The sequence below is a fragment of the Lycorma delicatula genome, chromosome 1 (assembly GCF_047948215.1).
Source record: "Lycorma delicatula isolate Av1 chromosome 1, ASM4794821v1, whole genome shotgun sequence".
Taxonomy (NCBI): domain Eukaryota; kingdom Metazoa; phylum Arthropoda; class Insecta; order Hemiptera; family Fulgoridae; genus Lycorma; species Lycorma delicatula.
In genome coordinates this window covers 139884520-139909619 of record NC_134455.1, presented here as the reverse complement: position 1 = coordinate 139909619, position 25100 = coordinate 139884520, and the positions used below count along the sequence as shown (strand labels likewise).

Here is a 25100-nt window from a genome sequence, read left to right as displayed (position 1 = left end):
TGGCTGAGATTCATAGATGTTACAATCATGCTTTCTCTAGTATTGTTAGCTGTTATAAACCTTACAGTTTGCATGCCAGCATCTCTGTCTTAATAATTTTGTTCTATTTTTAAGATATGTTCACACAATTGCTTCCGATATATTGGAAATTCAGAAAATTTTTTCTCAATAATCTCTTTTATTATATTATGTTGTTTGTCACATTTTCCTCAGCAACCTGGTGTTTTTATTTTCACTCAAATCAGCTCGGTTGGTTTGAAAAATGTACTCTCTATACTTACAAACACAAAAAAAACACATTTTCAACCAAAAAAAAAATATGAGGTTCAAGTGTTAAAAACATTGTCATATGCTGGAAACAAAAAATAAACTGAAGCTCGATAGTTATGAAGATAAAACAAATTATCAAAAAGAAAACATAGAAATAAACTGTGAACAAAGTTAGCTATTAGCTTCACTGCTGTTAATATAAAAAAACAAGTTATATTGCATTTATTGATTGAGATTCAGATGTATTTGTTTAGATATAAAGTTACTTTACAGTATTAGTTTATAATTCAATATTTTTATTATGTAGAAGTAACTTATATTGAACCATGGGCTGAACTTTTTCACCAAAATATATGGACAGTTTACTAATTAATAAGAGATAGGTTAGAATAGTCAAAATATTTGAATACTGTTTATAAAATTGAATCTGAGATAACATTTACTGTGCTGTTTATGTTAACAGTTCACCAGATACATTGGCCAACATGACAACTCCAGAACAATTTAGATTTAATGTAATGCAATTCTTAACAAAAGTTGACAAGCGACTGCCGAAGAATAGTCATGTTGTACTTGTTGGACTGGTAGATGGAAGTCGTATTTATTTAGACTTGGCAGAAAAGTATCATCCAATAGGTAAAATTCTTTTAGTTATAGTTTATCATTTCTAAAAACTCTATTTCAAATCTTTAGAATAAAGTACAAATCCATGATTTCTTTAAAATGATTCCACCCATTGTGATATAATTGAATTTTTAAATAAATATTTAGTATGGCTTATTATATATATATATATATATATATATATATATATATATATATATATACATACTAAATACAGTACTATACTATACAATATAGATACATATACACAGTGTTTATACAATGGTGGGCTGGCTATACTTTTTTGGATTCTACTTGTAAAACTACACAAAAAATATGTTTAGAAAAAAGGGTAATTTCTCCTTCGTTCTCTTCCTGTCCGCCATTTTGTATTTTTATGTAAAAATTTATATCTCAAGTTCAGATAGACGAATCAGTTCAAATATATCAAATATAACTTATCAAATATAATCAACTTGGTAATAAAATTTTAAAATTGTCAATAAAACAGGACAAGTACCTCTGCAAATTATAAAATGGTGGCCATTTTTATTTTTCATTCTGTTATATCCATAAATATTAAATTTTTATATCTATAAAAATTTATGTTTTCTGCTAAAACATTAAGCCATTTATTTTGAACAAAATGACATTTTATTTTTTTAAATTAGTTAACAAATAGTTGAGTTATGAGAGAAAATTGATGTTGCAATTTTATGTCATAATTATTAGGGCTATTATTTGAGAAAATTATTATTTAATTTGATGCTAATTTACAATACTAGAATTAACAATAAATAAAAACAATATTTAATTGAATTGAACGTAAAGTGGAGGACATGAAAATAGACACAAAATTACATCAATTTTTTGCCACCACCATTTTAGAAACACTCTGTACATTATTTTTTTTAAATCAATTCTTTTAAGAATCATACTCCTCTGTACTATATACAAATATGTTTATTTTATTAGATCAATTAAAGTACAGAATACATAAAGTAGGATGACTTACTACCTTATTCCATTATATATGAAAGAGCGCTTTTGCAATTTACTCGCATCATCAGCTGCATTATATATTCTTATATTCATCTCAAATTACATTACAAACTTGATAAAATATAACAACATATGCATTTATTAGTTTGTTTAAAATTTAAAACCTTTAATCTTTTTATTTTTATTTTTTAAAGTTTTATTCAGTTAAATTAAAAATTAAAATAAAATTTAAAATTACGAAAAATTAATTATAATTAACATTAAAAATTAAATTGTAAAAATATAATGTCAAGGCATAAAAACAAAATTAAAATCAAACAAAAATAATTTTAAGTAAAGCAATTATGCATGTTGTTCATTTTACTGAACTTACTTTACTGTACTTTCTATAGTAAAGTAAATCCAGTTAAATGGACAACATGCATAATTGCTTTACTTAAAATTATTTTTATTTGATTTTAATTTTTATTTTTTATGTAACTGAATAAAAGTTTAAATGCATAATATGCTATTATATTTTATGAAGTTTGTAATGAAATTTGAGATGAATATATGAATATTATATATCAACCTATAATAGTTATATAATACAGTAATAGATCAACCTAAGTACAGAATAATTGAAATAGGATGACTTACCTTATTTCATTACATACGCAGAAGCGCTTTCATAAACTTAATTCGAATCACCAGGTGCATTATATTTATATATATATATTTTTTTTTTTTTTCAAAAACATCATGAACTTGCAATTCATAATATATATTGATAAAACCACTAGATCTTTTAAAAACAGATTCGTGGAGCATTTTAGAAGTTATAAAAAAGGTAAACAGGGTTTTTCGAATATATCAGATGATTTGATTAAAAATAAGCACATAATATCAGATATTCAGACATACTTAAAAATATTCAAAATTAAAAAATGAAGTATGGCTAGGAATAATAAGGAGTTTGACATTTTAGAAAGGTATTATATATATAAACAAAAGAATTAGTTTAATTTGATCAATCTTTAGAGTATGAAGAGGATGTTGTTGTAAAGGCTGCAGGCTGCCGTAGATAGCACCACTATCTGTTTTGATAATAATGTTGAGTAATTGATCTTCCAGTCTAGTTAGTAAAGTAAATTCAGTGAAATAGCTAGCATATAATTTTACTTTACTTAAGTTTTTGATTTTACTTAAAAAGTTTTAATTTTTATCTTTAATTTATTTGTTTATATTGACATCATATTGTTCACATTTATAAAAATTTTTACATTTTAATTTTTTAACTTAATTTTAATATCAATTTTAATTAATTAATCTTTACAATTTTTTTATATTTTATGTCTTGTTTTGATTATAATTTTTAATTTAAATAAAAGTCTTTTAAATTTTTGTATAAGCTTTTAAAGTATGATAAAGTAAATTTAAATTTAATTAAAAAATTTAATTAGTTGAAATAAAAGAAGATTTAACGTAAAATATAAATAAACAAGTGATATGATATTATGTATTGCGAGTTTATGATGTTTTTTGAAATATATATATGGCAGCTGATGATGCGAATTAAATTTGCGAAAGCACTTCTTCTCTTATGTAATGAAATAAGGTGTCATCCTATTTCAGTTATTTGTACTTGGGTTGATCTATTAAATATAAATTACACCTATTAAATATAAATATAAATTACATCTATTAAATATAAATATAAATTACTATTTAAAAAATTTTTAAATAAATTTTTTTTATTAAACAATTTATACAAAATAAGTAAAAAGCTAATTTAAATGTAAATTTTGAAAAATAAGAATTATTAAAAAAAACATCACTGAAGATGGGCTTAGGCACGAAAATGTTTTGAACATAAAAAAGTAAAGGTAAGAGTGTTCTCTAATTCTGTACTTTGTGGAAGCTGAAAAAATATTATACACGTACAGAGGAAAATCAAAGAAAAAATGGACTATAGAATATATATAATGATATTTTACTTTAATACTCAATAGCTTGTAACAAAAAAAATTAATTTTACTGTAATAGTGACAAATTGTGATTAATTACCTTCCACCTACCATTGTAAAATTGTATTTATATGTAGCCTTTATGCTTACTTAAAACTTGAAACTCATAGATTATTATCTCATATACTAGAAAACATGTGATGGCATCAAAACCAGCATCAAATATAGACATTTTACTATATCTGTTGGCACTTCAGTTACTAAAATTGTTGAAGGTGAGATTAACATTTTATTTGTAACTCAATTTCTTCTTTTCATTATATAAATTATCATTGCGTCAGTTAACTATCAAATTTTTTAATCACCTTTTTAATATTTTTTATTTAATCATGTCAATAAATTAACATTTTTATTGATCATCATTATTAATTATTAAATTTATTTTTTCACTTTGAACTATATAATTATGGAAATTAACTAAATTGAATAAAGATACAAAACTTTTTTCAAACATTTTTGTAACTTATGGGAAAAAAATTCTAATAAATTGTAGGAAATTATTTGTTCAACTCTCTACAAAGATGGATTCCTTAAAAAGAGGAAATAATTCTGGAAAGAAGAGAATTATGAAAATAAACCATGTAATAAGTAAATTACTGTTTCCAGTTGAAAGTAGAACATAACATCAATATATTTCAGATAGAAGAGGATAATGCTTTTTAATATAGAATGCTGGTGAGAAAACTTAATTTCTTCAGAATATTAAGAAAAACTTAAGGAGTCACCAGTTAAAAAAAAATTATAAAATACATGTAATTAATTTCTAGAAAAAGTAAACAGTGGGGAAAACCAACTGAAACATTCTGCTAGTGAATGAAATTCATACGTTAAATATTAAAATTTCATCGCATTATCATTAAATATGTATAAGTGCCATTAAGGGTTACAAGGTTTTGTTGTAGCAAACACTTGTTAAATGTGCTGAATCATGCTTCATATAAACAAAGTATATTTTTTTTTATTATGAATAGCTTTCTTTTATTTATTTATTTATTATTTTTTTTAGAACTCTTCCAATTAAATGCCTGGCCTATTTGCCCAACTGTATATAATTTTGTCGTAAAATAAAATTCTCCTAATAATTTTTAATCTTAAACAATTCTATACAATAAATGCTTAAATCTTATTTCTTAAGAGCTCTTAGTGGGATTTTAATAAAGTATCGTAGTCTAGACGAACTAAGTAAAAAAACTAACAGATGTTAAGATTGATGAAAAATTGTAATAAAGGTACATTATTAAAAACATTCGCCTTTTGTAAAATTGAGATTGGAATTTTGTTTTAATGATTTACAAAACTGAAAAATAAATAAAAATTTGTAGATATACGTACAAAGTATGATCATTTTTAAATGACTCAATTTCCAAATATATGGCTTTATGCTCACAGATGATATTTTTAGAGCTACAGTCAAACCTTGATATTATGAAAACGTTGATTTTTACAAATTTTTTACTGCGCCATGACATTTTAATAAAATTACATATAAATTTATCTGTATTTAGTGTATTCATATATCTATGTAATGAAATTGTGACATACTGCATATTAATATAATACAGTATGTAGTAATATACAGTAATTTTTACAAAATTTTTTTTTTTAAATAATGACATTGCATTTAGTATTTTGGACATCTCTGTGAGTTCTGTACCTAAATTGTACCTGTATACAAAGTATTCTTGACAATAGTCATTAATGACAGGTTATTTTTTATTGAATTTATAAAGCAAAAATTCCCAAAATTCTCTTATAACCCATTAACAGTGAAATTCTAAGAAAAGATTTAAACAGGTGTTCTGCAGTCACTGTCTGCCTATACAATAAAGTAGAAAATTTCCCAAAATCCATTAAACAACACAGAGCACTAAAATTACCGTGCAAACTTTTATTCATTTATTTAAACAAGACATTTATCTACAGTATGTAGACATAGCAAATAGAATTCTTAGAAAACATTTAACACATACTTCCTCTATTGTTCAGTGCATACATACAGTTCAGCAGTTATTTTTCCAAAAAACTTCTATTTAACAATTATTTTCTGGGATTCTTGTTTTCGTTATATAGAGGTTTGACTGTACTACGCAACTCTAATTCAAATTGTAATATCAATATATCTATAATTTTTATACCCCTTTTAGCATAATTATCCATGTTTAGAATATGGGTTTTTTTAAACAAATGACCCATTTTCAGAACTTTTTCCTGAAACTAATGTTAATAAAGTAAAAATGTCCCTTGTATTAAAAATGTTTACAGTATTACAAAGAAAATGTTAACTCCTTAAGTCACTTAAGTCCTCAATTAAGTTTAAATAATGAAAATTATTATTTTCTGAGATTATGTAAGGAGTGGCATCCTTATTAATGCATATTGGCAATTTTGATGACATTTCAACAGTTATGGGTGGTCTACTAAAAATTACTTTCATTTTGATTTTCAGTTTTATTTACTTTGTTAAGATAAATCTTGTGTAACAGGTAGTTACGGAATACTTTTGGCCTTTTTTATTTTCAATTATTCTGCTGATCCTATTATGTTGTTCAGGATTCACTCGAATTTAATAATGAAGCAGTAACTATCAGTTTTTTAACAGTTAGTGCAGATTAAATTGCAAAAAATATAAAAAATCAACACTTGTTTATTTTTATATTTCTGTCCTGAAGAAAATTGATGGTAGTTGTAACAATTTGGTTTTTTTTTTGTTACAACAGACTTTAGACAGTCTAAAGAATATTAAGACTTTATTCTTGATTAAACATACTGTTATTGATTTATCTATGAGGTGTAATAAAAAAAAAAGAATTTTTTTATTGTGTTTTTTTATATGTTCAACTGTGTTTGTATTTTTCTCACATTACAGTAGCACTGCCTATATTTTTTCAACTGTATTATATACATCATTCAAATATGACAGCAAAGTAATTAGGACATATTTTATTACAAGTAGTGACCTATTTTGTTTGTAAATGACAGAACAAAGGATTTGCGTTACAAATGAAATGAATTATGGTGAATTAGTGAAGATGTTAGAGAAGGCTTTTGGCGAGGATGTTATGCCGACACTTAGGGTTTATGAGTGTTACATACAGTTTCAAGAAGGCCTTGAAGATGACAAAAGAGCTGGACGTCCTAAATATCAACAACTGATGGAAATATTGATGTTGACATTGTGATCAAATATTGAAATTGAAATTGTGATCAATAATCATCAAATTACTATTAGAAGGTTGCTGAAGAGGTGGAACCTCTTGTAAAACCTCTTGGCTCATGTGAAACAATTTTGACTGATATTTTGGATATGAACTCTCGTAAAGTATTAAAGAATCTAAGAAGGGCTTTTTAGGTCCAAGATTTGATGAAGGGAAAATACTGTTATTTACCTCCCTGTGGTTGAGAGGGGGCAACAATTGTATATATTAATAATTGTTACTACATACAAGCAGCTAATGAATGAATAGGCTGAGTTACCCCTGTTGTAAGGAGTTCCCATATTTCAAGTGCCAATGTCCTCCTCAGAGGGTGGAATAGCAGTGGTAGAATGTACTCTATTGTTTTGGGTAGACTTCCCTTTGAGGGGTCTACCCTCAAAAGTGGAAGAACTTCTTCAGGAAGCGAATGTTATTGGAATATACAGAAACAAAGCCATTGCATTAAAGATCAAAGTAAAAATTCCATGCATTATGATGTTGGTTTTTGTTAAATGTTTCAGAGTTAAAATAGTTTCTCGTTCAGATCTCTGAGAGAAGACTTGTTACAGAGTGGAAAGTTAGAGAATATCAAAAGAAACGTGAAGATAAATAAATAGATATATACACTTATGATAGATATATAAGTGAAGTAAGATAAAAAGAACAGAATGAAATAAAAAGCAGAGAAGTTATCATATTCTATTCTGAAAGAAGAAAGAAAGGAAAGAATGGAGTGGCAATAATTATGAGGAATGAAGTTACAAAACTTATCTGGAAATTATATTGTATAATTGATAGATTAATACTGCTGAAGATTGGGATGTTATAAAAAATTTAGTTTTAGTGTAATTATATAACCCAATATTGAATTAAGAAGATACTGAAGAGATGTATGAGAGTATTGAAGGTGTAATAAAATCTGAAAAGGACTGCTGTAAACAGTACTGGGAAATAAATGCTGTGATCAAAAAAGGTGAAGAAGGAAGTGTGTTGGGAAAATTTTTGGTTAGGGGTAAGGAACAGAAGGGGGAACAGATTGGTAGAATTTTTCCAAGAGAAAAAATTATTTATAATCAACACTTGGTTCAAAAATTTTCAAAGGAGATATTCTTGGGTATCCCCTGGGGAAAAAGCTCGCTACCAGGTAGGCCATATCATATAGTACAAAGATATAGAATGCTGTTAAAAAAGCTAGTGAATCACCAGGTGCAGATATCAATAGTGATAATGATGGAAATGAGAATAGCTTTAAAGAAAGTTGAGAAGTATAGTTAAGAAATGGAATTTAGAAAAATTTATGAAATTAGATGTGGAAACAATGGGAAAAAACTAGTTTAAGGCAATTAAAGAAAGCAAAAAGGAAAATCAGAAGTGTGATGAGACTTGGATAAGAATAAAAAATTTTATGTGGAGTTCCTATTAAATTAAATACACAATTTTTTTTTTTAAATGAAAAATACATAAAATACTATTTTATAATAGAATATATAAAGTTAAAGTTTATATAGTTTTAATAACTTCTGATATTTTTTCATATATTTATTTATTGTTATTATTGAATTATTATTTATCATGAGACCTTTTTAATATCAGAGGTTAATAATTATTAAAAAATCAGTATATTTAAATTTAAGGAGAAGTCTGATTCAACCCGATGTTCCTTACCTTTGTAAGATTTAGTATTTCATTAATAAAAATTTTATTTTGGCTATAACTCTGGAACCAGTGAAAATAAGTACCACATGATATATCGCTGAAAAGCTCTCAATGAGGCCTTATTATTGCAGTTAAGAAAAAGTCAAAAAGCCAAATTTTTTTGGAATTTGGGTTTTTTTTTTTTGTTGGTTCAGTTGATTGCAGAAAAAGGGATGCTGCACAAGTAGATGTTACAACAGTCCTAAATCCATAATTTCAACATCCTATGGCTAATTGTTTTTGAGTTACGCGAGTTACATACATACATTATGCCGAAATTAGTCAAAATGGATATTTTCATTGAAATCTGAAAACTGAAATTTTTCATGATCACAATACTCCCTTTACTTCGTACAAGGAAGTAAATATGCAATAGTAAGAACACCAGAGGAAGAAGTAGGTTATTATAAGAGAAATAGAGCCAAGAAACCATGGGAAACAGCAGATATGCTTAAGAAAAACTGAAGAAAAAAGGCATTATGAGAATAAGACAGGAGAAAATAAAAGAGAATTGTATCAAAAATTATACAGAGTTTTTTTTTTTTTGGAGGGAAAAAAAACGCCTGTGCGTTATCATCGCCCGGAATTTTCTTTAATAAAAAGGTAAAATAACTCTAAAATAATAAAATTTATAAAATTAATATAAATCATATATAAATAAAAATTTATTAAAACAAAAGTCAAGAAAGTGAAATAAAATTCAAAACTAATATACAGACCGAGTCTTTAAAATATAAAAGTTAATATAATAGAAAAAGAAACTATATAAAACTTACCTAATTCAGATAGGTTGTGCAAATGGCCCCTTCTCGGGTGATAAAATTAAAGACATAGAACCAAAAAAATCAAAATTGAAAGTAAAGGAAAAAATGATCAAAAACTCTTCTAGCATAAAAATATATATGATAATATTAAATTTTTTGCATTAACCTGGTACTACGCAAAAACAGAAACATCTGGTTCAAAATTTCATTATTATTGTACAAGATACCATGGATGTTTCTGGGTAGATTAAATTTACGACACAACGCCGCATAACATATGCAGTCTACAAGAATGTGGTGCACAGTCATGCGGCAGTTGCATCGTGTGCATAGGGGTGCGTTTCCTTGTGATATTAGGTATTCATGTGTGATCCTCGTATGTCCAATCCATAATCGGCAGAGGACTACTTCCTCACGAGTTTTTCTGCAAGAGGAGTCCCATGGCAACACTGAATCTTTAATCCGTCGTAGTTTATTATTGATGGTAGTCTTCCAGTCACTTTGCCACCTTGCTCTCAGTGATTGTTTTACACGATTAATAAAATCAAAGGTAATAACTCGGGTGGTGAAAGGAGGTTGAATATACACTTCTTTGGCAGCATAATCTGCTTGTTCATTACCTGGAATCCCTATGTGGCTAGGGATTGCTCCGGGATTTACTCCGCGATTGCATCATAAGTGTCAATAACGACAGGATGTTTGGAATAAAAGTTTTCTAACGCCTGGAGAGCACTACTCGAGTCACTGCAAATAAGAATGTTTCTATATTTAGGGTTAACGATATTTAGGGCCCTATTTGTAGCGAGTAGTTCAGCGGAGAACACACTCGTAATACCAGGCCAAACGTATAAGTCCTTTCATTGACAACAAAAACACAACCAACGGTACCGTCTTGTTTCGACCCATCAGTGTATATCACTGCGTCTGGGTTCGTCTTGGTGAGAATATACTTAAACATTTGCCGGAAAACAGTAGGTGGTGTTGGTTGGTTTATCGTATGTTGTGAGGTCAAATGTAAAATTCACAAGGTTTATTCTCCACGGACATGATGGAAAGAATGAGGGAGTGTCAACGTTTATGTGCTGCAGCAGATGTCGGGTACGGACACCCACAGGTACAGTACAGCGTGGACGGTTCTCATACTTCCTTAAATAAGGATTCCTAAGAACTGGGTCAAAAGCCGGGTGATTCGGCTGTCCTTTCAGACGGGCAAAATAAGATAACAAAAGCTGGTCTCGTCTATCCCAAAGTGATGGCTCGCCAAAGTCTACAAGTAAGCTTGTGATAGGGCTTGATCTAAACGCACCTGTGGCAAGCTGAAGAAAAGCATGATGTACACCGTCCAGCTTTTTAAGCACGTTTTGACCAGCTGAAGAGTAGGCGACACACCCATAATCTAAACGTAATGGAACAAGGGAATAGTAAAAACGTAATATACATGACTGATTGGCTCCCCAATTGGTGTTACTAAGGACCCGCATCATATCTAAAAGTTTGGAACATTTTGTCCTAATTCCTTTACATGTTTGACCCAAGTAAGATGGCTATCAAAAAGCAAACCTAGAAACTTGATGTAATGAGAGATAGCAATAAGCTCTCTGTTCAGAATGACTTGTGGAATAGAAGGGTTTCGTAGCTGCGAAAAGACTATACATTTCGTTTTGTCAGATGAAAATGTCAAACGAGTGGTTCTGGACCAAGACTCAAGACGAAATATAGTGTTCTGTAGTAGTCGTTCTGCAGTGGGCGTTGAACGGCTCGCAATGTAAATAACAAAATCGTCAATGAATAGAGAACATGAGACAGGAGCCTGTACACAATAGGTAATGCTGTTTATGGCTACAGAAAACAAAGCGGCACTTAATACACTACCTTGAGGTACTCCATTCTCTGAGACGACACTGTCTGAAAGTGAATCGTCTACACAAACATGAAACGTTCGGTGATTTAAGAATCCCCGGATAAAAGCAACCCTATTGCCCTTGATTTCCCAATTCTTGAGGGTGTTAGAAAATACCACGTCGCCAGGCTGTCGTACGTCTTTTTTATATAGAAGAAGGTAAGGAAGAGATAAGGAGCAACGAGGTGTTGGTGGTTCAGTAAGGCGTTTTATATGGCTGTTTCCATTGACACTAAATGGTCAATGGAAGATCATCCTTGTTGGAAACCACACTGTTCTGAAGAAAGAAAGCCATGTTTCTCCAAGTACCATGTAAGCCTGCGGTTTACCATCCTCTCCATTATTTTACGCAACACGCTTGTTAAAGAAATAGGGCGGTAGCTTGTGGGATTGGTTTTGTCTTTAGCAGGCTTTAGTAGTGGTATAATAAATGCTTCTGACCAGTGGGGCGGAAAGACTGTTTGGAGAATAAACCATTGTAAATATTCAAAAGATGTTGTATTGCTGAGTTAGGAAGGTGTGAAAGCATACCAAGACGAATGTTGTCTGGTCCAGGGGATGTGTCACGTGAGTTCTTAAGTGCATGAAACAATTCATTAAATACGAATGGAGTATTCAATTCACCAACCGAATCACCAATGTTTAACGACAAATTTTTTTATCTGTACTTTGTACCTCTGAAAATCGTTATTATATGATGAAGTGAGAGACACTGAGCAGAAAAATTTTTTCTAAACTATTTGCTACAGCTGAAGATGATGAAAGGAGTTCTCCTTCATCAATGAGACCGAAAATAGATTGTCTTGGCGATCTGAAAATTGCATGGATTGTTTTTCACACAGTAGACGTGGGAGTAGTACATGAGATGGTGTTCACATGTTTCGTCCATGAATTCCTCTTAGCGGTCAAGAAGACCTGACGGCATACTGCTCTAGCCCTGTGGTATAAATTTAGATGTTCAGTTGTAGGTCTATTATTAAATTTGTATAGTGCTCACCGTCGATTCTTAATACCACATTTGCAATCATCATTCCACCATGGAACGGAAGGACGTTTAGGATTACCCGATGTTTGTGGGATATATCTGCTGGCAGTTTCAAGTATCATGGATGTAAAACAGGAACATTGCTCGAGGATGTTTGCACCATTGTCATACTGTGATGGAAGGCTTTATGATATCCATCCCAATCTGCCCTTTCAAGAATCCACCTCCGTGGCCTTCTCTTAACCTCGTGGTCCACACCGAAACTAATAATTGGTTTGTGGTCACTGCTGTGGAAGTCATCACAAACAGACCAACCAAGATGAGGGAGCAAATTCAGTGAGCATATGGAGGGATTGATGTTAGACGTAGTACCAGATGATAAAGAGATGAATGTGTGAGATCCATTATTCAGCAAACAAAGGTCTAAATCTTGTCTCAAACTGTGTACTATATTTCCTCGTATGGAGCAGAAGGTCGAGCCCCAGGAAACATGGTGGACATTGAAGTCTCCTACTATTAACGATGGAGATGGTATTTGTGTGAGGAGATTTAAGATATCCAGAGCACTGAACTCAGTGTTCGGTGAGAGATACAAATTGCAGATAGTAATTTGAAGGGAATAGAGATCTTTATTGCAACAGCAGGAACGAGAGTGGTCAGTTGAATCCTTGTAGCCGATACCTCATCCTTCATGAAAATAGCCACTCTACCACTCCCTCTACCGTCTACTATTCAGTCGTATCTCTCACAGAAGTATCCTTTGAGTGCTATTGGATCATGTTGTAGAAGATGAGTTTCCTGGAAACACATGATTATCGGATCATGCACGTGTGCCAGTACTCCAATATCTTCAAAGCAGGAACGAAGACCTCCAACATTCCACTGAATAATGCCCATAAGAGAAAAAAATATAAACAAATAAAAAAAATAATTAAAAATAAATATACTTAGGAAACCATATAAAATTTAGTTGTATGTGATTCGGTTTTTCTTTTTCGTATTCTTTATTTTAGATAACTCCAACGCCTTTAGGTATTAGAATGGGATGCCGTTATTGACATCCCAGAGGGGGTGGTTATGTGGGTTCCCTTTACGGGTAGCTTATTAGTTTGCTTAATGCTAGCCGCGGTAGTCTCTGCCTGTACCGGTAGGATTTTGGGAGCAGGAACTTTCATATGGATCATACTGTTGGAATCATTTACTGCGATGTAGGACTTTTTATTCATCTTTGTCAGCTCTGAAATAGTGGCTGTAAGCGAAGTAACTTGATCAGAAAGCATCTGAACGAGTTTCCTAACTTCATTGCAGGATCCGCACTGTTGATTATGAACATTTGAAGGAGTTTGCTTTGATGTAGCGGTGGCGAAAGACACATCTGGTTTGACGAGGTTCTGTGAGTTAACTGTCTTTCTATGCATGCAGCTGGAAAAGATAGTTTCTGCTCAGTACAGATCTTGAGAATTGCCTTTTCTTCCTTAAAGGTTGGGCAATCTCAGGAGCGGGCTGTATGTGAACCACTGCAGTTGGCACATTTTCCACTTTCCTTGCTGTTAGTGTCATTGTGACCTTTGGTAGCACATTGAGCACAGATCTCCGTTCTCGAGCAAGATGTTGTAGTGTGACCATACCTTTGGCATCTGAAACATCACCGTGGGTTGGGTATGAATGGGCACACCCGAACAGAGAGATAACCCACTTTCATCTTCTCTGGTAGAACAGGAAGACCGAATGTTAGTGTAAGAGATGGTGTCGGTTCTTCTGTTCCGTTCTGCCATTTCATTATACGTTTCACTTCTACAACACCTTGAGAACAACGTTCATCAACAATTTCACTTAAATTCATTTCCAGAAGGTCACGACAAAAAATTACACCTCGGCTGGTATTTAGGGCTTTGTGGCATTTTGTACTTATGTTTATGCCGCCCATATTGGTGAGACATAATAGTAAGCGAACTCTGCTCATCGTTAAATGTTTCCACCAGATTTGTTTTATCATGTAATTTCTTAATGTTCCTAGGAGAACCAATATAATCCGTGACGCATTTGTTAATCAGGAAAGGTGAGATCTTTAGAAGGGAGCCACCTTCCTGATTATTTTGAATAACAACAAAGCGAACATTCTTACACCTGATCACATCTTCATCCGCTGTAGCAAGATTACCCTTGTCAGACGAAGATGACCGAGGCCGTTTCACTAGACTGAAATTAGTGATTTTTCAGATGGACCACCAACCGTCATAGAATTTGCTGTAGGAACTGAAATTTTGGTCCCACGATAACCGGCGATATAATAGACCACTCCAGCAGAGCGCATGTGTACTGGAGCTAGAGCTAAATACAACTGGGTTTGCTTTGGTGCCCAGAGGACATCGTTCGAGACTACTACATAGAGCCATTCACCCATTGGCACGATAGTTCCCACCTTAGGTTACGGTTGCGTTTCATAAGATGTCGCAACACCACCAAGTGTAAATGAAACAGAAAATTGCGTTGGATGTTGTTGTGTAGTTGATTAAATGTATATGTTGTAATTCGTGTAGTGTTCTTGGTGTAGTATATGTGTGTAGTGTAAAGTATTCTGCAGCTAAGTGTGTAGTGGGAAGAAAAGCTGCAGAGGCTAGGCCCGTGGGGACGCCAACCCCCAAAGTCTTAAAGAATAAGAATCCCTGTCAGGGACATTGAGTTAAGGAGGGGAACACAAAAAGCTAGGAAAAGATGGTTGAAGGAAGAATGCAATGTTATTGCGGAGATGGAAAAGAAAGAGCAGTATGATATGATGTATAGAAAATCGTTAATGAAATATATGGAAAGGGAATGGTAAAATGAGAGAAACTGAGGATAAGTTGGTACACGAGGAGAAGTAAGGGAAAAATGGAAGGAACACGTGGAGGAACTGTATATGACAAGAGAAAACTGAAGCGCTAACCATAGAAAAGGAGTGAGAAATAGTCGAAGAGGATAAAGGAGTATCGATATTAAAATATGATGTATAAAAAGCAATTAAAGAAATGAAGAATAGAAAAATGGGGTATAGGAACATGCTGTAGAATTTTATAACGTATAAAGAGGAAGGAATAGAAGAAATAGTTGAAATGTGTAATAGGATATATGGTACGGGAGAATGGCCTGAAAGCTTTGTGAAATGCCTGAAAGCTTGTGACTGGTTTGATACAGCTCTCCAAGAGCCGTATCTAGTGCCAGTCGTTTCATTTCAGTATACTCCCTACATCCTACATCCCTTAACAATTTATTTGACATATTCCAAACGTTGTCTGCCTGCACAATTTTTCCCTTCTACCTGTCCCTCCAATATTAAATCCATTATTCCAGAATGCCTAACTATGTGGCCTACAAGTCTGCCTCTTCTTTTAGCTATATTTTTTCCATATGTTTCTTTTCTTCATCAATTCGCTGCAACACATTTTCATTTGTCACTTTATCCACCCATCTGATTTTTAACATTCTCCTATAGCACCACATTGGAAAAGCTTCTAATCTTTTCTTATCAGGTTCTTCGATTATCCAAGTTTCACTTTCATATAAAGCTACACTCCAAACATATACTTTTAAAAATGTTTTCTTGACGTTTAAATTAATTTTTGATGTAAAAAAATTATATATCTGAATAAAGACTCGTCTTACCTGTGCTATTCGGCATTTATATCGCTCCTGCTTCATCCATCTTTAGTAATTCTACTTCCCAAATAACAAAATTCTACCTTTGTAATCTTTTACCTTCCTATTTTTATATTCAGCGGTCCATCTACGTTATTTCTATTACATTTCATTACTTTTGTTTTGTTCTTGTTTATTTTCATGCAGTAGTTCTTGTGTAGGTTTCATCCATGCCATTCATTGTTCTAAATCTTTTTTACTCTCAGCTAGAATTACTACATCATCAGAAAATCGTAGCATCTTTATCTTTTTACCTTATACTGTTACTCCAGATCTAAATTGTTCTTTAACATCATTAACTGCTAGTTCTATGTAAAGATTAAAAAGTAAGGGGGATAGGGAATATCCTTGTCAGATTCCCATTTTTATTATGGCTTCTTTCTTATGTTCTTCAATTATTACTGTTGCTGTTTGGTTCCTGTAAATGTTAGCAATCATTCTTCTATCTCTGTACTTGAACCCTAATTTTTTAAAAATGCTGAACGTTCTATTCCAGTCTACATTGTTAAATGCCTTTTGTAGGTCTACAAATGCCAAATATGTTGGTTTGTTTTTCTTTAATCTTCCTTCTACTATTAATCTGAACGCTAAAATTGCTTCCCTTATCCCTATACTTTTCCTAAAACGAAATTGGTCTTCTCCTAACACTTCTTCCACTCTCCTCTCAATTCTTCTGTATAGAATTCTAGTTAAGATTTTTGAAGCATGACTAGTTAAGCTAATTGTTCTGTATTGTTCACATTTATCTGCTCCTGCTTTTTTTGATAAGCCAAATTAATCCAAAATGTGTTCAAGGTGAGTTCCGAGACAGTTGACTCAAAATCACAAAGACATCTTAATTCACATTTCTATGAAACTTACAGATTGGGTGCTAGTGGAAGGTAATTCTTTTTTAAATCGTATAATAACTTTTGATGAAAAAATTTAAAATCTTATCAGACAGATAGTACAGTGATTGTAACATTGTCATGGTGCTATAGAGACCCAGTGAGTACTATTGTGATGTGCTAGAAAATATAATGAAGCCCACAATAAGTAAGAATTGTTCTGATTCTCTCTCAAAGGCTTAATTTTTCTGCATGATAACACCTAACCCTGTACCATTCAAAAGATATAGGAAGCCATTAGAAGGTTTGGCTGTTAAGACATTATCTGTTTAGCTGTTACAGTCCCTATCTTGTACATCAGATTTGTTTTGTTTGCTTCTCTCTGAAAATTTCTGCGTGGCACCAAGTTTAGCAAAACTAAGCAGGTCAATGTAGTAAGTGTGGCTCAGACACCAAGATGATCAATTCCTGACTACTGGGATAAGAAAGCTTACAGAAAGATGCCTAAATGTTAGCATTGGAAATAGCATTAGTTTAATTGTTATTAAATTAAATGTTTTTCTAGTCATTTTTCTCATTAATCATTAAACGACTCTCATATATATCCCTTATAATTTAGTTTAATTGTAAGAATTAATTTTATTTTCGTATATATTTTAATTTTTTAATCCTTCAACTTTCTCAGTTCTATTACATCTGATATTATAAGTACATAATTATTATTAAATAATAATTCAGATATTATCGTTAAAAATATATAATATTACCAACTTATGATTGTTTCCTAAATATCGTAGCAAGTTAAAAACCTCTGATAAATTCAGTCAGTAAGTCTGCCGGTACAGAACATTTCTATTGTCTTCTAAGATTAAATTATATTTTTGAAAATAACGAATCATAAATTTTTTAATTAAAATTTATCAAAAAATATAAGTTCATTTAAGTTTACATTGTGGAAAGAAGAATGCATTGAAGTGTTATGTTTTCTTTTCATTTTATATTTTTGTTAAATACTTTTACTATAAAATTACTCTTTTTCACAGGTCGTCTACATAAAGATGTGAAGTACAAGGATGTATATCAGTGGTTTCTTTGTATGCAAATTGGTCCCTGTAATGGTTGGATGAATCCAGATGAATCTATTCGCATTACCACTAGTGCTGTATGTATGTTATTTTCCCTCTTTTTTTAAGGAAGTTTTCAAAAACTGACCTGTATGATACTTTTTTTAAAGAGCATCTGAGATTTTAAGTTAAAACATGAAGTAATTTTTAGTTAAAATTTGTTACTTACCAGACACTTAGGAGCCAATTATGTACATCTTTATTGGTAAGGAGATTAAATGTTCAACATATTACTAATGAAATAATTCTGTATCATTGTTCATGAATTGAAGTACTCTCTGGCTACTTTATTCTCCATAACTTTTCTAAAGAGAGGGCAGAAATGCCAATTCATTTGATTGTTGTTTATAACTGGTGTACACCCATACACATATGCCCCTGGTTATATGACAGTATATTTGTGTGTCCTGTATAATGCACAGGTATGTTGCAGTCTCCAATTAACTACTTCATGTAACATCATATATACCTGAGCTGCAGGAAGTAAGTTTGCTGAATGACCCCAATCTAAAATGACTATACTTACTTTTAACATTAAAATTTTTACACTGCTATTGGTATTTTAATCTGTGTGGTTTTTTTTCAGTATAAAATTACACAAATGACACACCACACTTGATTACAAACTAATTCTCAAATTGTGTAACTATTTTAAATTTATAATACGCACACACAAAGGAAAATGTATGATCCAAGAATATTTTTAAACATTAATTCCTCAGATCTTTATTATAAACTCAAAAAAATTTTTCATCATTTTTTTAACTTTATTTTCTTATTCAAATTGTAGTTAGTAACTAACTGTTACTCCTGTTGTCAGCTGACGGATGGTTTGGACTATGATTTGGAAATGTTTGTATTCTGAATTCATGTGATTTGTAAAGTTTTTGTTCATTTAAAATGTCTACTCAAATCATGTTAACTAATTAAAAATTGAAATTGAAACAAATGCTGACAATAGGATTTGCTATAAGCATTGTCATATGAAACAAAAACTTGTTTCAAAATTGTAAAATTAAATAGTATCTTTGATTTATTAATTCAAAGTAGTTTGTCATGTAATAATTTCAAAATTGATATAGCCTTTACTATAATAAAATATTTATGTACATAGTAATACCATATTTTACAGTAATGATACATTATTCAGTCTGTTGATAAATCACTAAGAAAAGAAAAATATCAAATCATTTGATTTTATATATAGCAAATGCTGATCAAACTGTTTGATTTCAAATAATCCATACTACAATTTGAGAAAAGTGGAAGAATTTAATTAGGGAATGAGAAAATGAAAACAAAAGATGCACAGTTACAGTTTATGTCACTGTCATTAGAAAGAAAGATGATTAATTCCTTTTGTGATTTTCAAGTGGAAAACTTTTCCTGAAGTTGATTTAAAAGGTTTAATTGTTAGTGCAAAAAAAATTTATTGGACTTCAGCTTAATTGAAGTTAGTTGATTTTTAGACAGTCCTAGGGCATTCAAGGGAAAAGATTAAAATAGTTCTTGAAAGTGAAATTGATATAGCTATAACTAGGAATTATGCTACACCCCTACAGAGTTTATTTAAAAGGAATTTTTAATAACTGGTAAATTATGAGATCTGATTTATGTGAAACAGAAATCAATATGAAAACAGCATGGAATAAAATATCTGAGTTACTAATTAATTGTTTTATAAGAAGTACAGCAGATCAGGCAGTTTGGATGGCGTTGAATACAGTAACATTTAAAGTAATAAAACAAAAAAGTCCTCAATAGACGTGATAATAAATTAGTAAAAAATCTGAATACAAAAATTTAAAAAAAAAGTATCAACTTAGCTAAATTTACTTTGTGTTCTTTAGTTAATAAACAAACATCGCATTTCCCTGTTTTTAATAATTATTTTCTAAATAAATATGGTACTCTTAATATTAATTTTAACATGAAGAAAAACCAGTAAGTTATGTTTAAATTTTACAGAGAGCAAAAGAATTATCTGCTGTTCTTAAGGATATAGCAAATAAAGCTAAGGATATGCAGATGTTCAGTTCATTTAAAGTACACTACATGGATAATCCGTTTGAAGATGTTGTAAAAAAGTGGGAAAGTCAAGGTGGCAAAGCTTGGCAACTGTATGAACCTGTCGATAGTTTTCATCCAAATCAGGTATTATATTAGAAATACTAAAAATTAATTAGATATTTGTAAGCAATGATATTTAGTAGCAATTGTTATTATTACAATTAATATTAGTAGCAATAATATTTCAGAATATTTCACTACGTTTTTAGTAGTAATTTTTTAATTATAAATTTTAGAGTTATGCATTGTAAGTTATTTTAGAAGTTATATGCTTATTAGGTGTCATAATTAACAGTTGTAATGTCATGAAATGTGACAGCAGAAGTTGGCATAACCATTCTCAAGAATAAGAAAAATGCAGTCTTAGTAAAATGAATAAGATACTTTCTCATCATTCTCTCTATAGTTCTATTGACATGCTTAATTATTTTACAATATTAATCTATACAATGATATAATTACATAATAATATTTATAATATTATATAAAGTACAGGAATTTATATTTTACATGTATATTTCAAATAAATATATAAATCGTAAAAACACAAAATATTGTAATTATCAGTGCAGTTACTTTATGACACAATTTTTACTAAAGAAGATTGAAATCTCAGTTGATAATAATGCAGGATGAAGTAAATAAATAAAAAATGCTAATAAAAATGTTTATATCTATTTTATCAATCATATAACTTTTGATGAAATGTAAATTACAGAAACATATGTTCCATTACCAGAATTATTCCATCATAGAATTATGAGAATTGTTGTGTTATAGAACTTTTTACAAATTGACACTAATAGAAAATTAAATAAACACACTATTCATTGCACATTTAAAAATATAAGACAACGTTATATTATTTAAAATACATACTGTAGAAGTGCTCATAGGACACAGATCTGGTTACATGTATATAATTTTTTTAATTTTCTATACCTACAGAATGATAGATTGGAGGCTGTATCATAGAGTGGACTAGATGGAAATTTTATCTAGTTTTCAGTAGATGTTGATTATTTTTGTCTGTACTACGTTTGTAAATTTCAGATTCTTGAATAGTGTTCATGTAATGGGTTTTATTACATATGTACAAAGATAAAAACTAGTCTTAAAATCTGTGTAATTATGTTTATACTCTAAACTTAAGTGACAGGTGCAATCTGATATCTTCTATTATATTCACGAATATAATATATCTTCTATTATATTCATTGGAATGTTCTTTATTAATTTGGATGTGTGTTCCTTCAAATATTTTTAGAAATTCCTCCAAGCCTGACCAATAAAAAAATTATTGCATTTATTATATCTTATAAATTGCAGATTTTAACATAAAAATAAATAGAAATACAAATGAAACTTTAATTAGCATCTACAATAATGCAAGTAATAATAGTACTCATCGTATAAGTTTATTAGAAGCAGAATAACATGTCGACTAAAAAGATCACAAAAAGTTTGCAGGGAACATGTAAAATTATAAATTTCTTATCTTTAGTAGATTATTGTTTCAAAATCTAAGTTATTACAAATAAGTAACTGCAATTGAACTTCCTTCCAAACTATACATTTTCAAGAATGTAGTTAAAAGATTATGGATCTTTTCTGTTATCTTTCTACCAGTACATTTATTAACCTACAAGTAACTAAATGTAAATATAAATATTTTACCTTTATTCAGGAGGCCAGTAGGACACAATCTCTGCCAAGATGTTTTCAAATAAGACCTCTTCATGCCATTAACACGATATAAACTCGCATTAATAAGAGACAATAATGGACTGGTGCCTACTGCATTGGGCTTTGTTGTGTTGCTTTGCAAACTGCCATGTACTCTTGTCTATCAGTATAAGCACACTGATGTCAGGTCTATAAATTTAAATTTATCTACAACAGTCTGATGGGTATAACCATATTTTTGAAGGGAGTTGTATGCTTTCCATTCATCAGATGTTATTGTCATCCCTGAATGATTACATTTTTTGATGATGGGTAACAACTGTGTCTATTCAGTTCTTAACAGCAACTAAAAAATATTCCCATGATTCACGACACATCTCTAAACACCCACCATTGCACTAACATGACATACATTGTTATTATACTGCAAGAATAGTCTTTTGTCAATTTCTACAGTTTTTACTGATTTCGCAGTAGGTTGTTAACATGCATATCATGCGTATAATTACACCAGTCAATTGCAGTATTACAGTTGATTTCAACTCCTGTTCACAAAAATTTCGTTATTACTTTCTTAGACCAGCAGTAGATGAAAAATAAAGATTTTCCAGAAAGATAATTTAGAGTGCATCAGATACTTTTCTTGTCATAACTGTATGACAAGATGCTCATGTTTAGACAACAATATCTCTCTTGACTGTAAATTAATATACCTATCCTATATTTTAGAAATAAAATGAATAGCTTTCTTTTTTATTTTTAGAAATAAAAAAGAAAGAGAGAAGTTACTTCATGTAAATAGTGGAACCAGGTATGATTTTCAAATTCAATGTTGATTATATTAACTGGAAAACAAACTAAAGGGTATTATTAATCTCCTATGTAGTTCATTTGTGGGATGTTTATAGGACTGAAGTGCATTTTCGTTAAATACATTATTTAGCTGATTTTTAAAGAAACATGAGAGGAATGTAACCCAATATACTTTGTGTAGACTTTGGGAGAATAAAAAATTACATTTTTGTAGAATTAGAAAAAGTTAATTATTAAAAATGAAATATATTAAAATTATTCATTGACTATATGACTGAATAATTATATTTCATAATTTTTATTTCAGATAAGATTTACTTGTAAGATTAGATTTCTGTCTGCAGTATCCAGTAATGAAAAAGTTACTCCTATTTTATGGGGTTTCCAGAATTTTTAATTTGTCATATATTTGAAAAACTTTTTTTATATTAATAAACGTAATAGATGTTAGATAATCTTGCAGTCTGTAGGGTCTGTGCTGAAATTACTCATAAATTGACCAGATTTTCTACATTAATATAAAATTATACTTAATTTTTTTTAAGAAATGAAAATATGTCTTGATATCATTGAGAATATTACTTTTTTTACATAATTATTTTTTGTTTATTACAGCTAGCTCAACCACTGATTGCAGATGTTGTTTGGAATAAGTTGTTGGAATTGTTTCCAGATGCAGTTGGACCTATTAATCCACATAATGATATCATAGAAAATGTGTTTGGTAGTCAGGGGGGACATTAACAGAGCTATTTATTTATCATCATTTCACTTCCACTTTAATTGCTGTGGTAATTTTTCTTCCTTAAATTTAAGAACAAATATTTTGTAAAAATTTGATATATAATCAAGATTTACAGTTAGTTGAAAGTAAATTTTAATATAATTTATTGAATGAATGTGAAATAGTGATTAAGGAGTATGAGATGCTTGGTTTGTACTTCAATAATTGGAGTCTGAAACCTAATCTAAAATTCCTTAGATATAAAAATGAGAGAGATGCCAGAAAGTCACTAAAGGTTTAATTTATGGGGAAAGAACTGCAACATAATCCAACTCCAGTTAACCTCGGTGTGACGCTTGACAGAACCCTGACTTACAAGTAACATATTATGCATACTGCTGCAAAATTGAGAACTTGAGGTAACATAAATTATAAGCTGGCTGGAATCACCTGGGGAGCAGATGCAAGCATACTTCAAACATCATCATTAGCCTTATCCTATTCTGTGGATGAGTAGTGTATACCTGTGCAGTTGAATAACTGTCATACTGGTAAGGTGGATATCGAGTTGAATAAAATCATATTAACTATTACTATACAGTCTTCTCTATCTCAACTGGATATCTCCCAGTTCTAGTTAATATACTTCCACCACATCTCATCCAATGAATAGAGGCAATCCATGTGAAGATGCCAGGCAGATCTGCTAAGACAATTGTGGTGCAGACTTATCGTATAAGAACTTGACATGGTAGGTATAATTATTTTATGAACAAATATGGTATGTCATCTACAGCTGATAGTGAGACTGGCAAGCCACTCCAAGTTGTTAAAACACCTAATTAAGTACTGCCCACAATGAGCATTCAAGAGAGAGTCACAGGAAGTTTATCTTGCAACCCTGCCTGGAAAACTAGTTGTCAATTGTTTTTGCTGAGATGTGCGATTATACCTATATGAATATTATATATGCTTTTCTTCTATAATTGTTTGAATAGTTTTAATTTTTTTGACAAAGCACATCCATGTACAATAAGATAGATAAATAAATAATTAAATGTCCTATGTAGGTTATTGTTTATGTAAGTGTGGTTGAATGTAAATCCAGTTTTAAGAGACATGACAAATATCGACAAACAGTACAAGGTAAAGATAATATATACATATTTAAAAGAATTAGTTTTAAGTTATTTTTGTTGTCTAGGAATAATTTAAGAATGAGTTTAAAAACAGTACAGTAAAATTTAAGCAATGTATTGTTGTTAAAGTTCTTAAATTCTTATAATATAAGAATTTAGCTATAACTAAATTCCCATATTATAGTTAATAATATAATAGTTTATAGTTAATAATATAATTTTAGCTAAAACTCTTAATTTTTAATGTATAAGTGAAAGACAATATCGATGAATTTTTTTAAAATTAATTCAAATAAAATAGTTTTTACAAACCACTATAACAAACTATATATTAGATGAAATGATCTTACGTATGTAATAAAACTATACAGGAAATAGGCTTTGCTGTTTTCTGGATACAATTTAATAATTTATATATTTTTTATACAACTATTTTAATTGAATTTCAAGCATTTGTTACTATTGAAACCAGCTTCTGCAATCTTTCTGTAGATATTTCCAATATTTATTTCTTATTTGAAAAATAATAATAATAATAATAGTTTAAATGATAATTTTTATACTTACGTAATATATTATGTTAATGCTTATCTAATTATAAGTTTATAATTATTAACCAAAGC

General features: G+C 30.2%; 1 protein-coding gene across 2 annotated transcripts in view; it reads left to right on the top strand.

Annotated features, from left to right (window-relative positions):
- Positions 1-25100, top strand: part of LOC142323219 (acyloxyacyl hydrolase-like) — an 89792-nt gene extending 64692 nt beyond the window's left edge. For both annotated transcript variants that reach the window (XM_075362584.1, XM_075362577.1), the window contains exons 8-11: positions 734-906; positions 17965-18083; positions 20014-20199; positions 23230-25100. In XM_075362584.1, coding sequence (XP_075218699.1) covers positions 734-906; positions 17965-18083; positions 20014-20199; positions 23230-23358 — 607 coding nt within the window. In that variant the 3' untranslated portion in view covers positions 23359-25100. The remainder of the gene's footprint in view (positions 1-733; positions 907-17964; positions 18084-20013; positions 20200-23229) is intronic.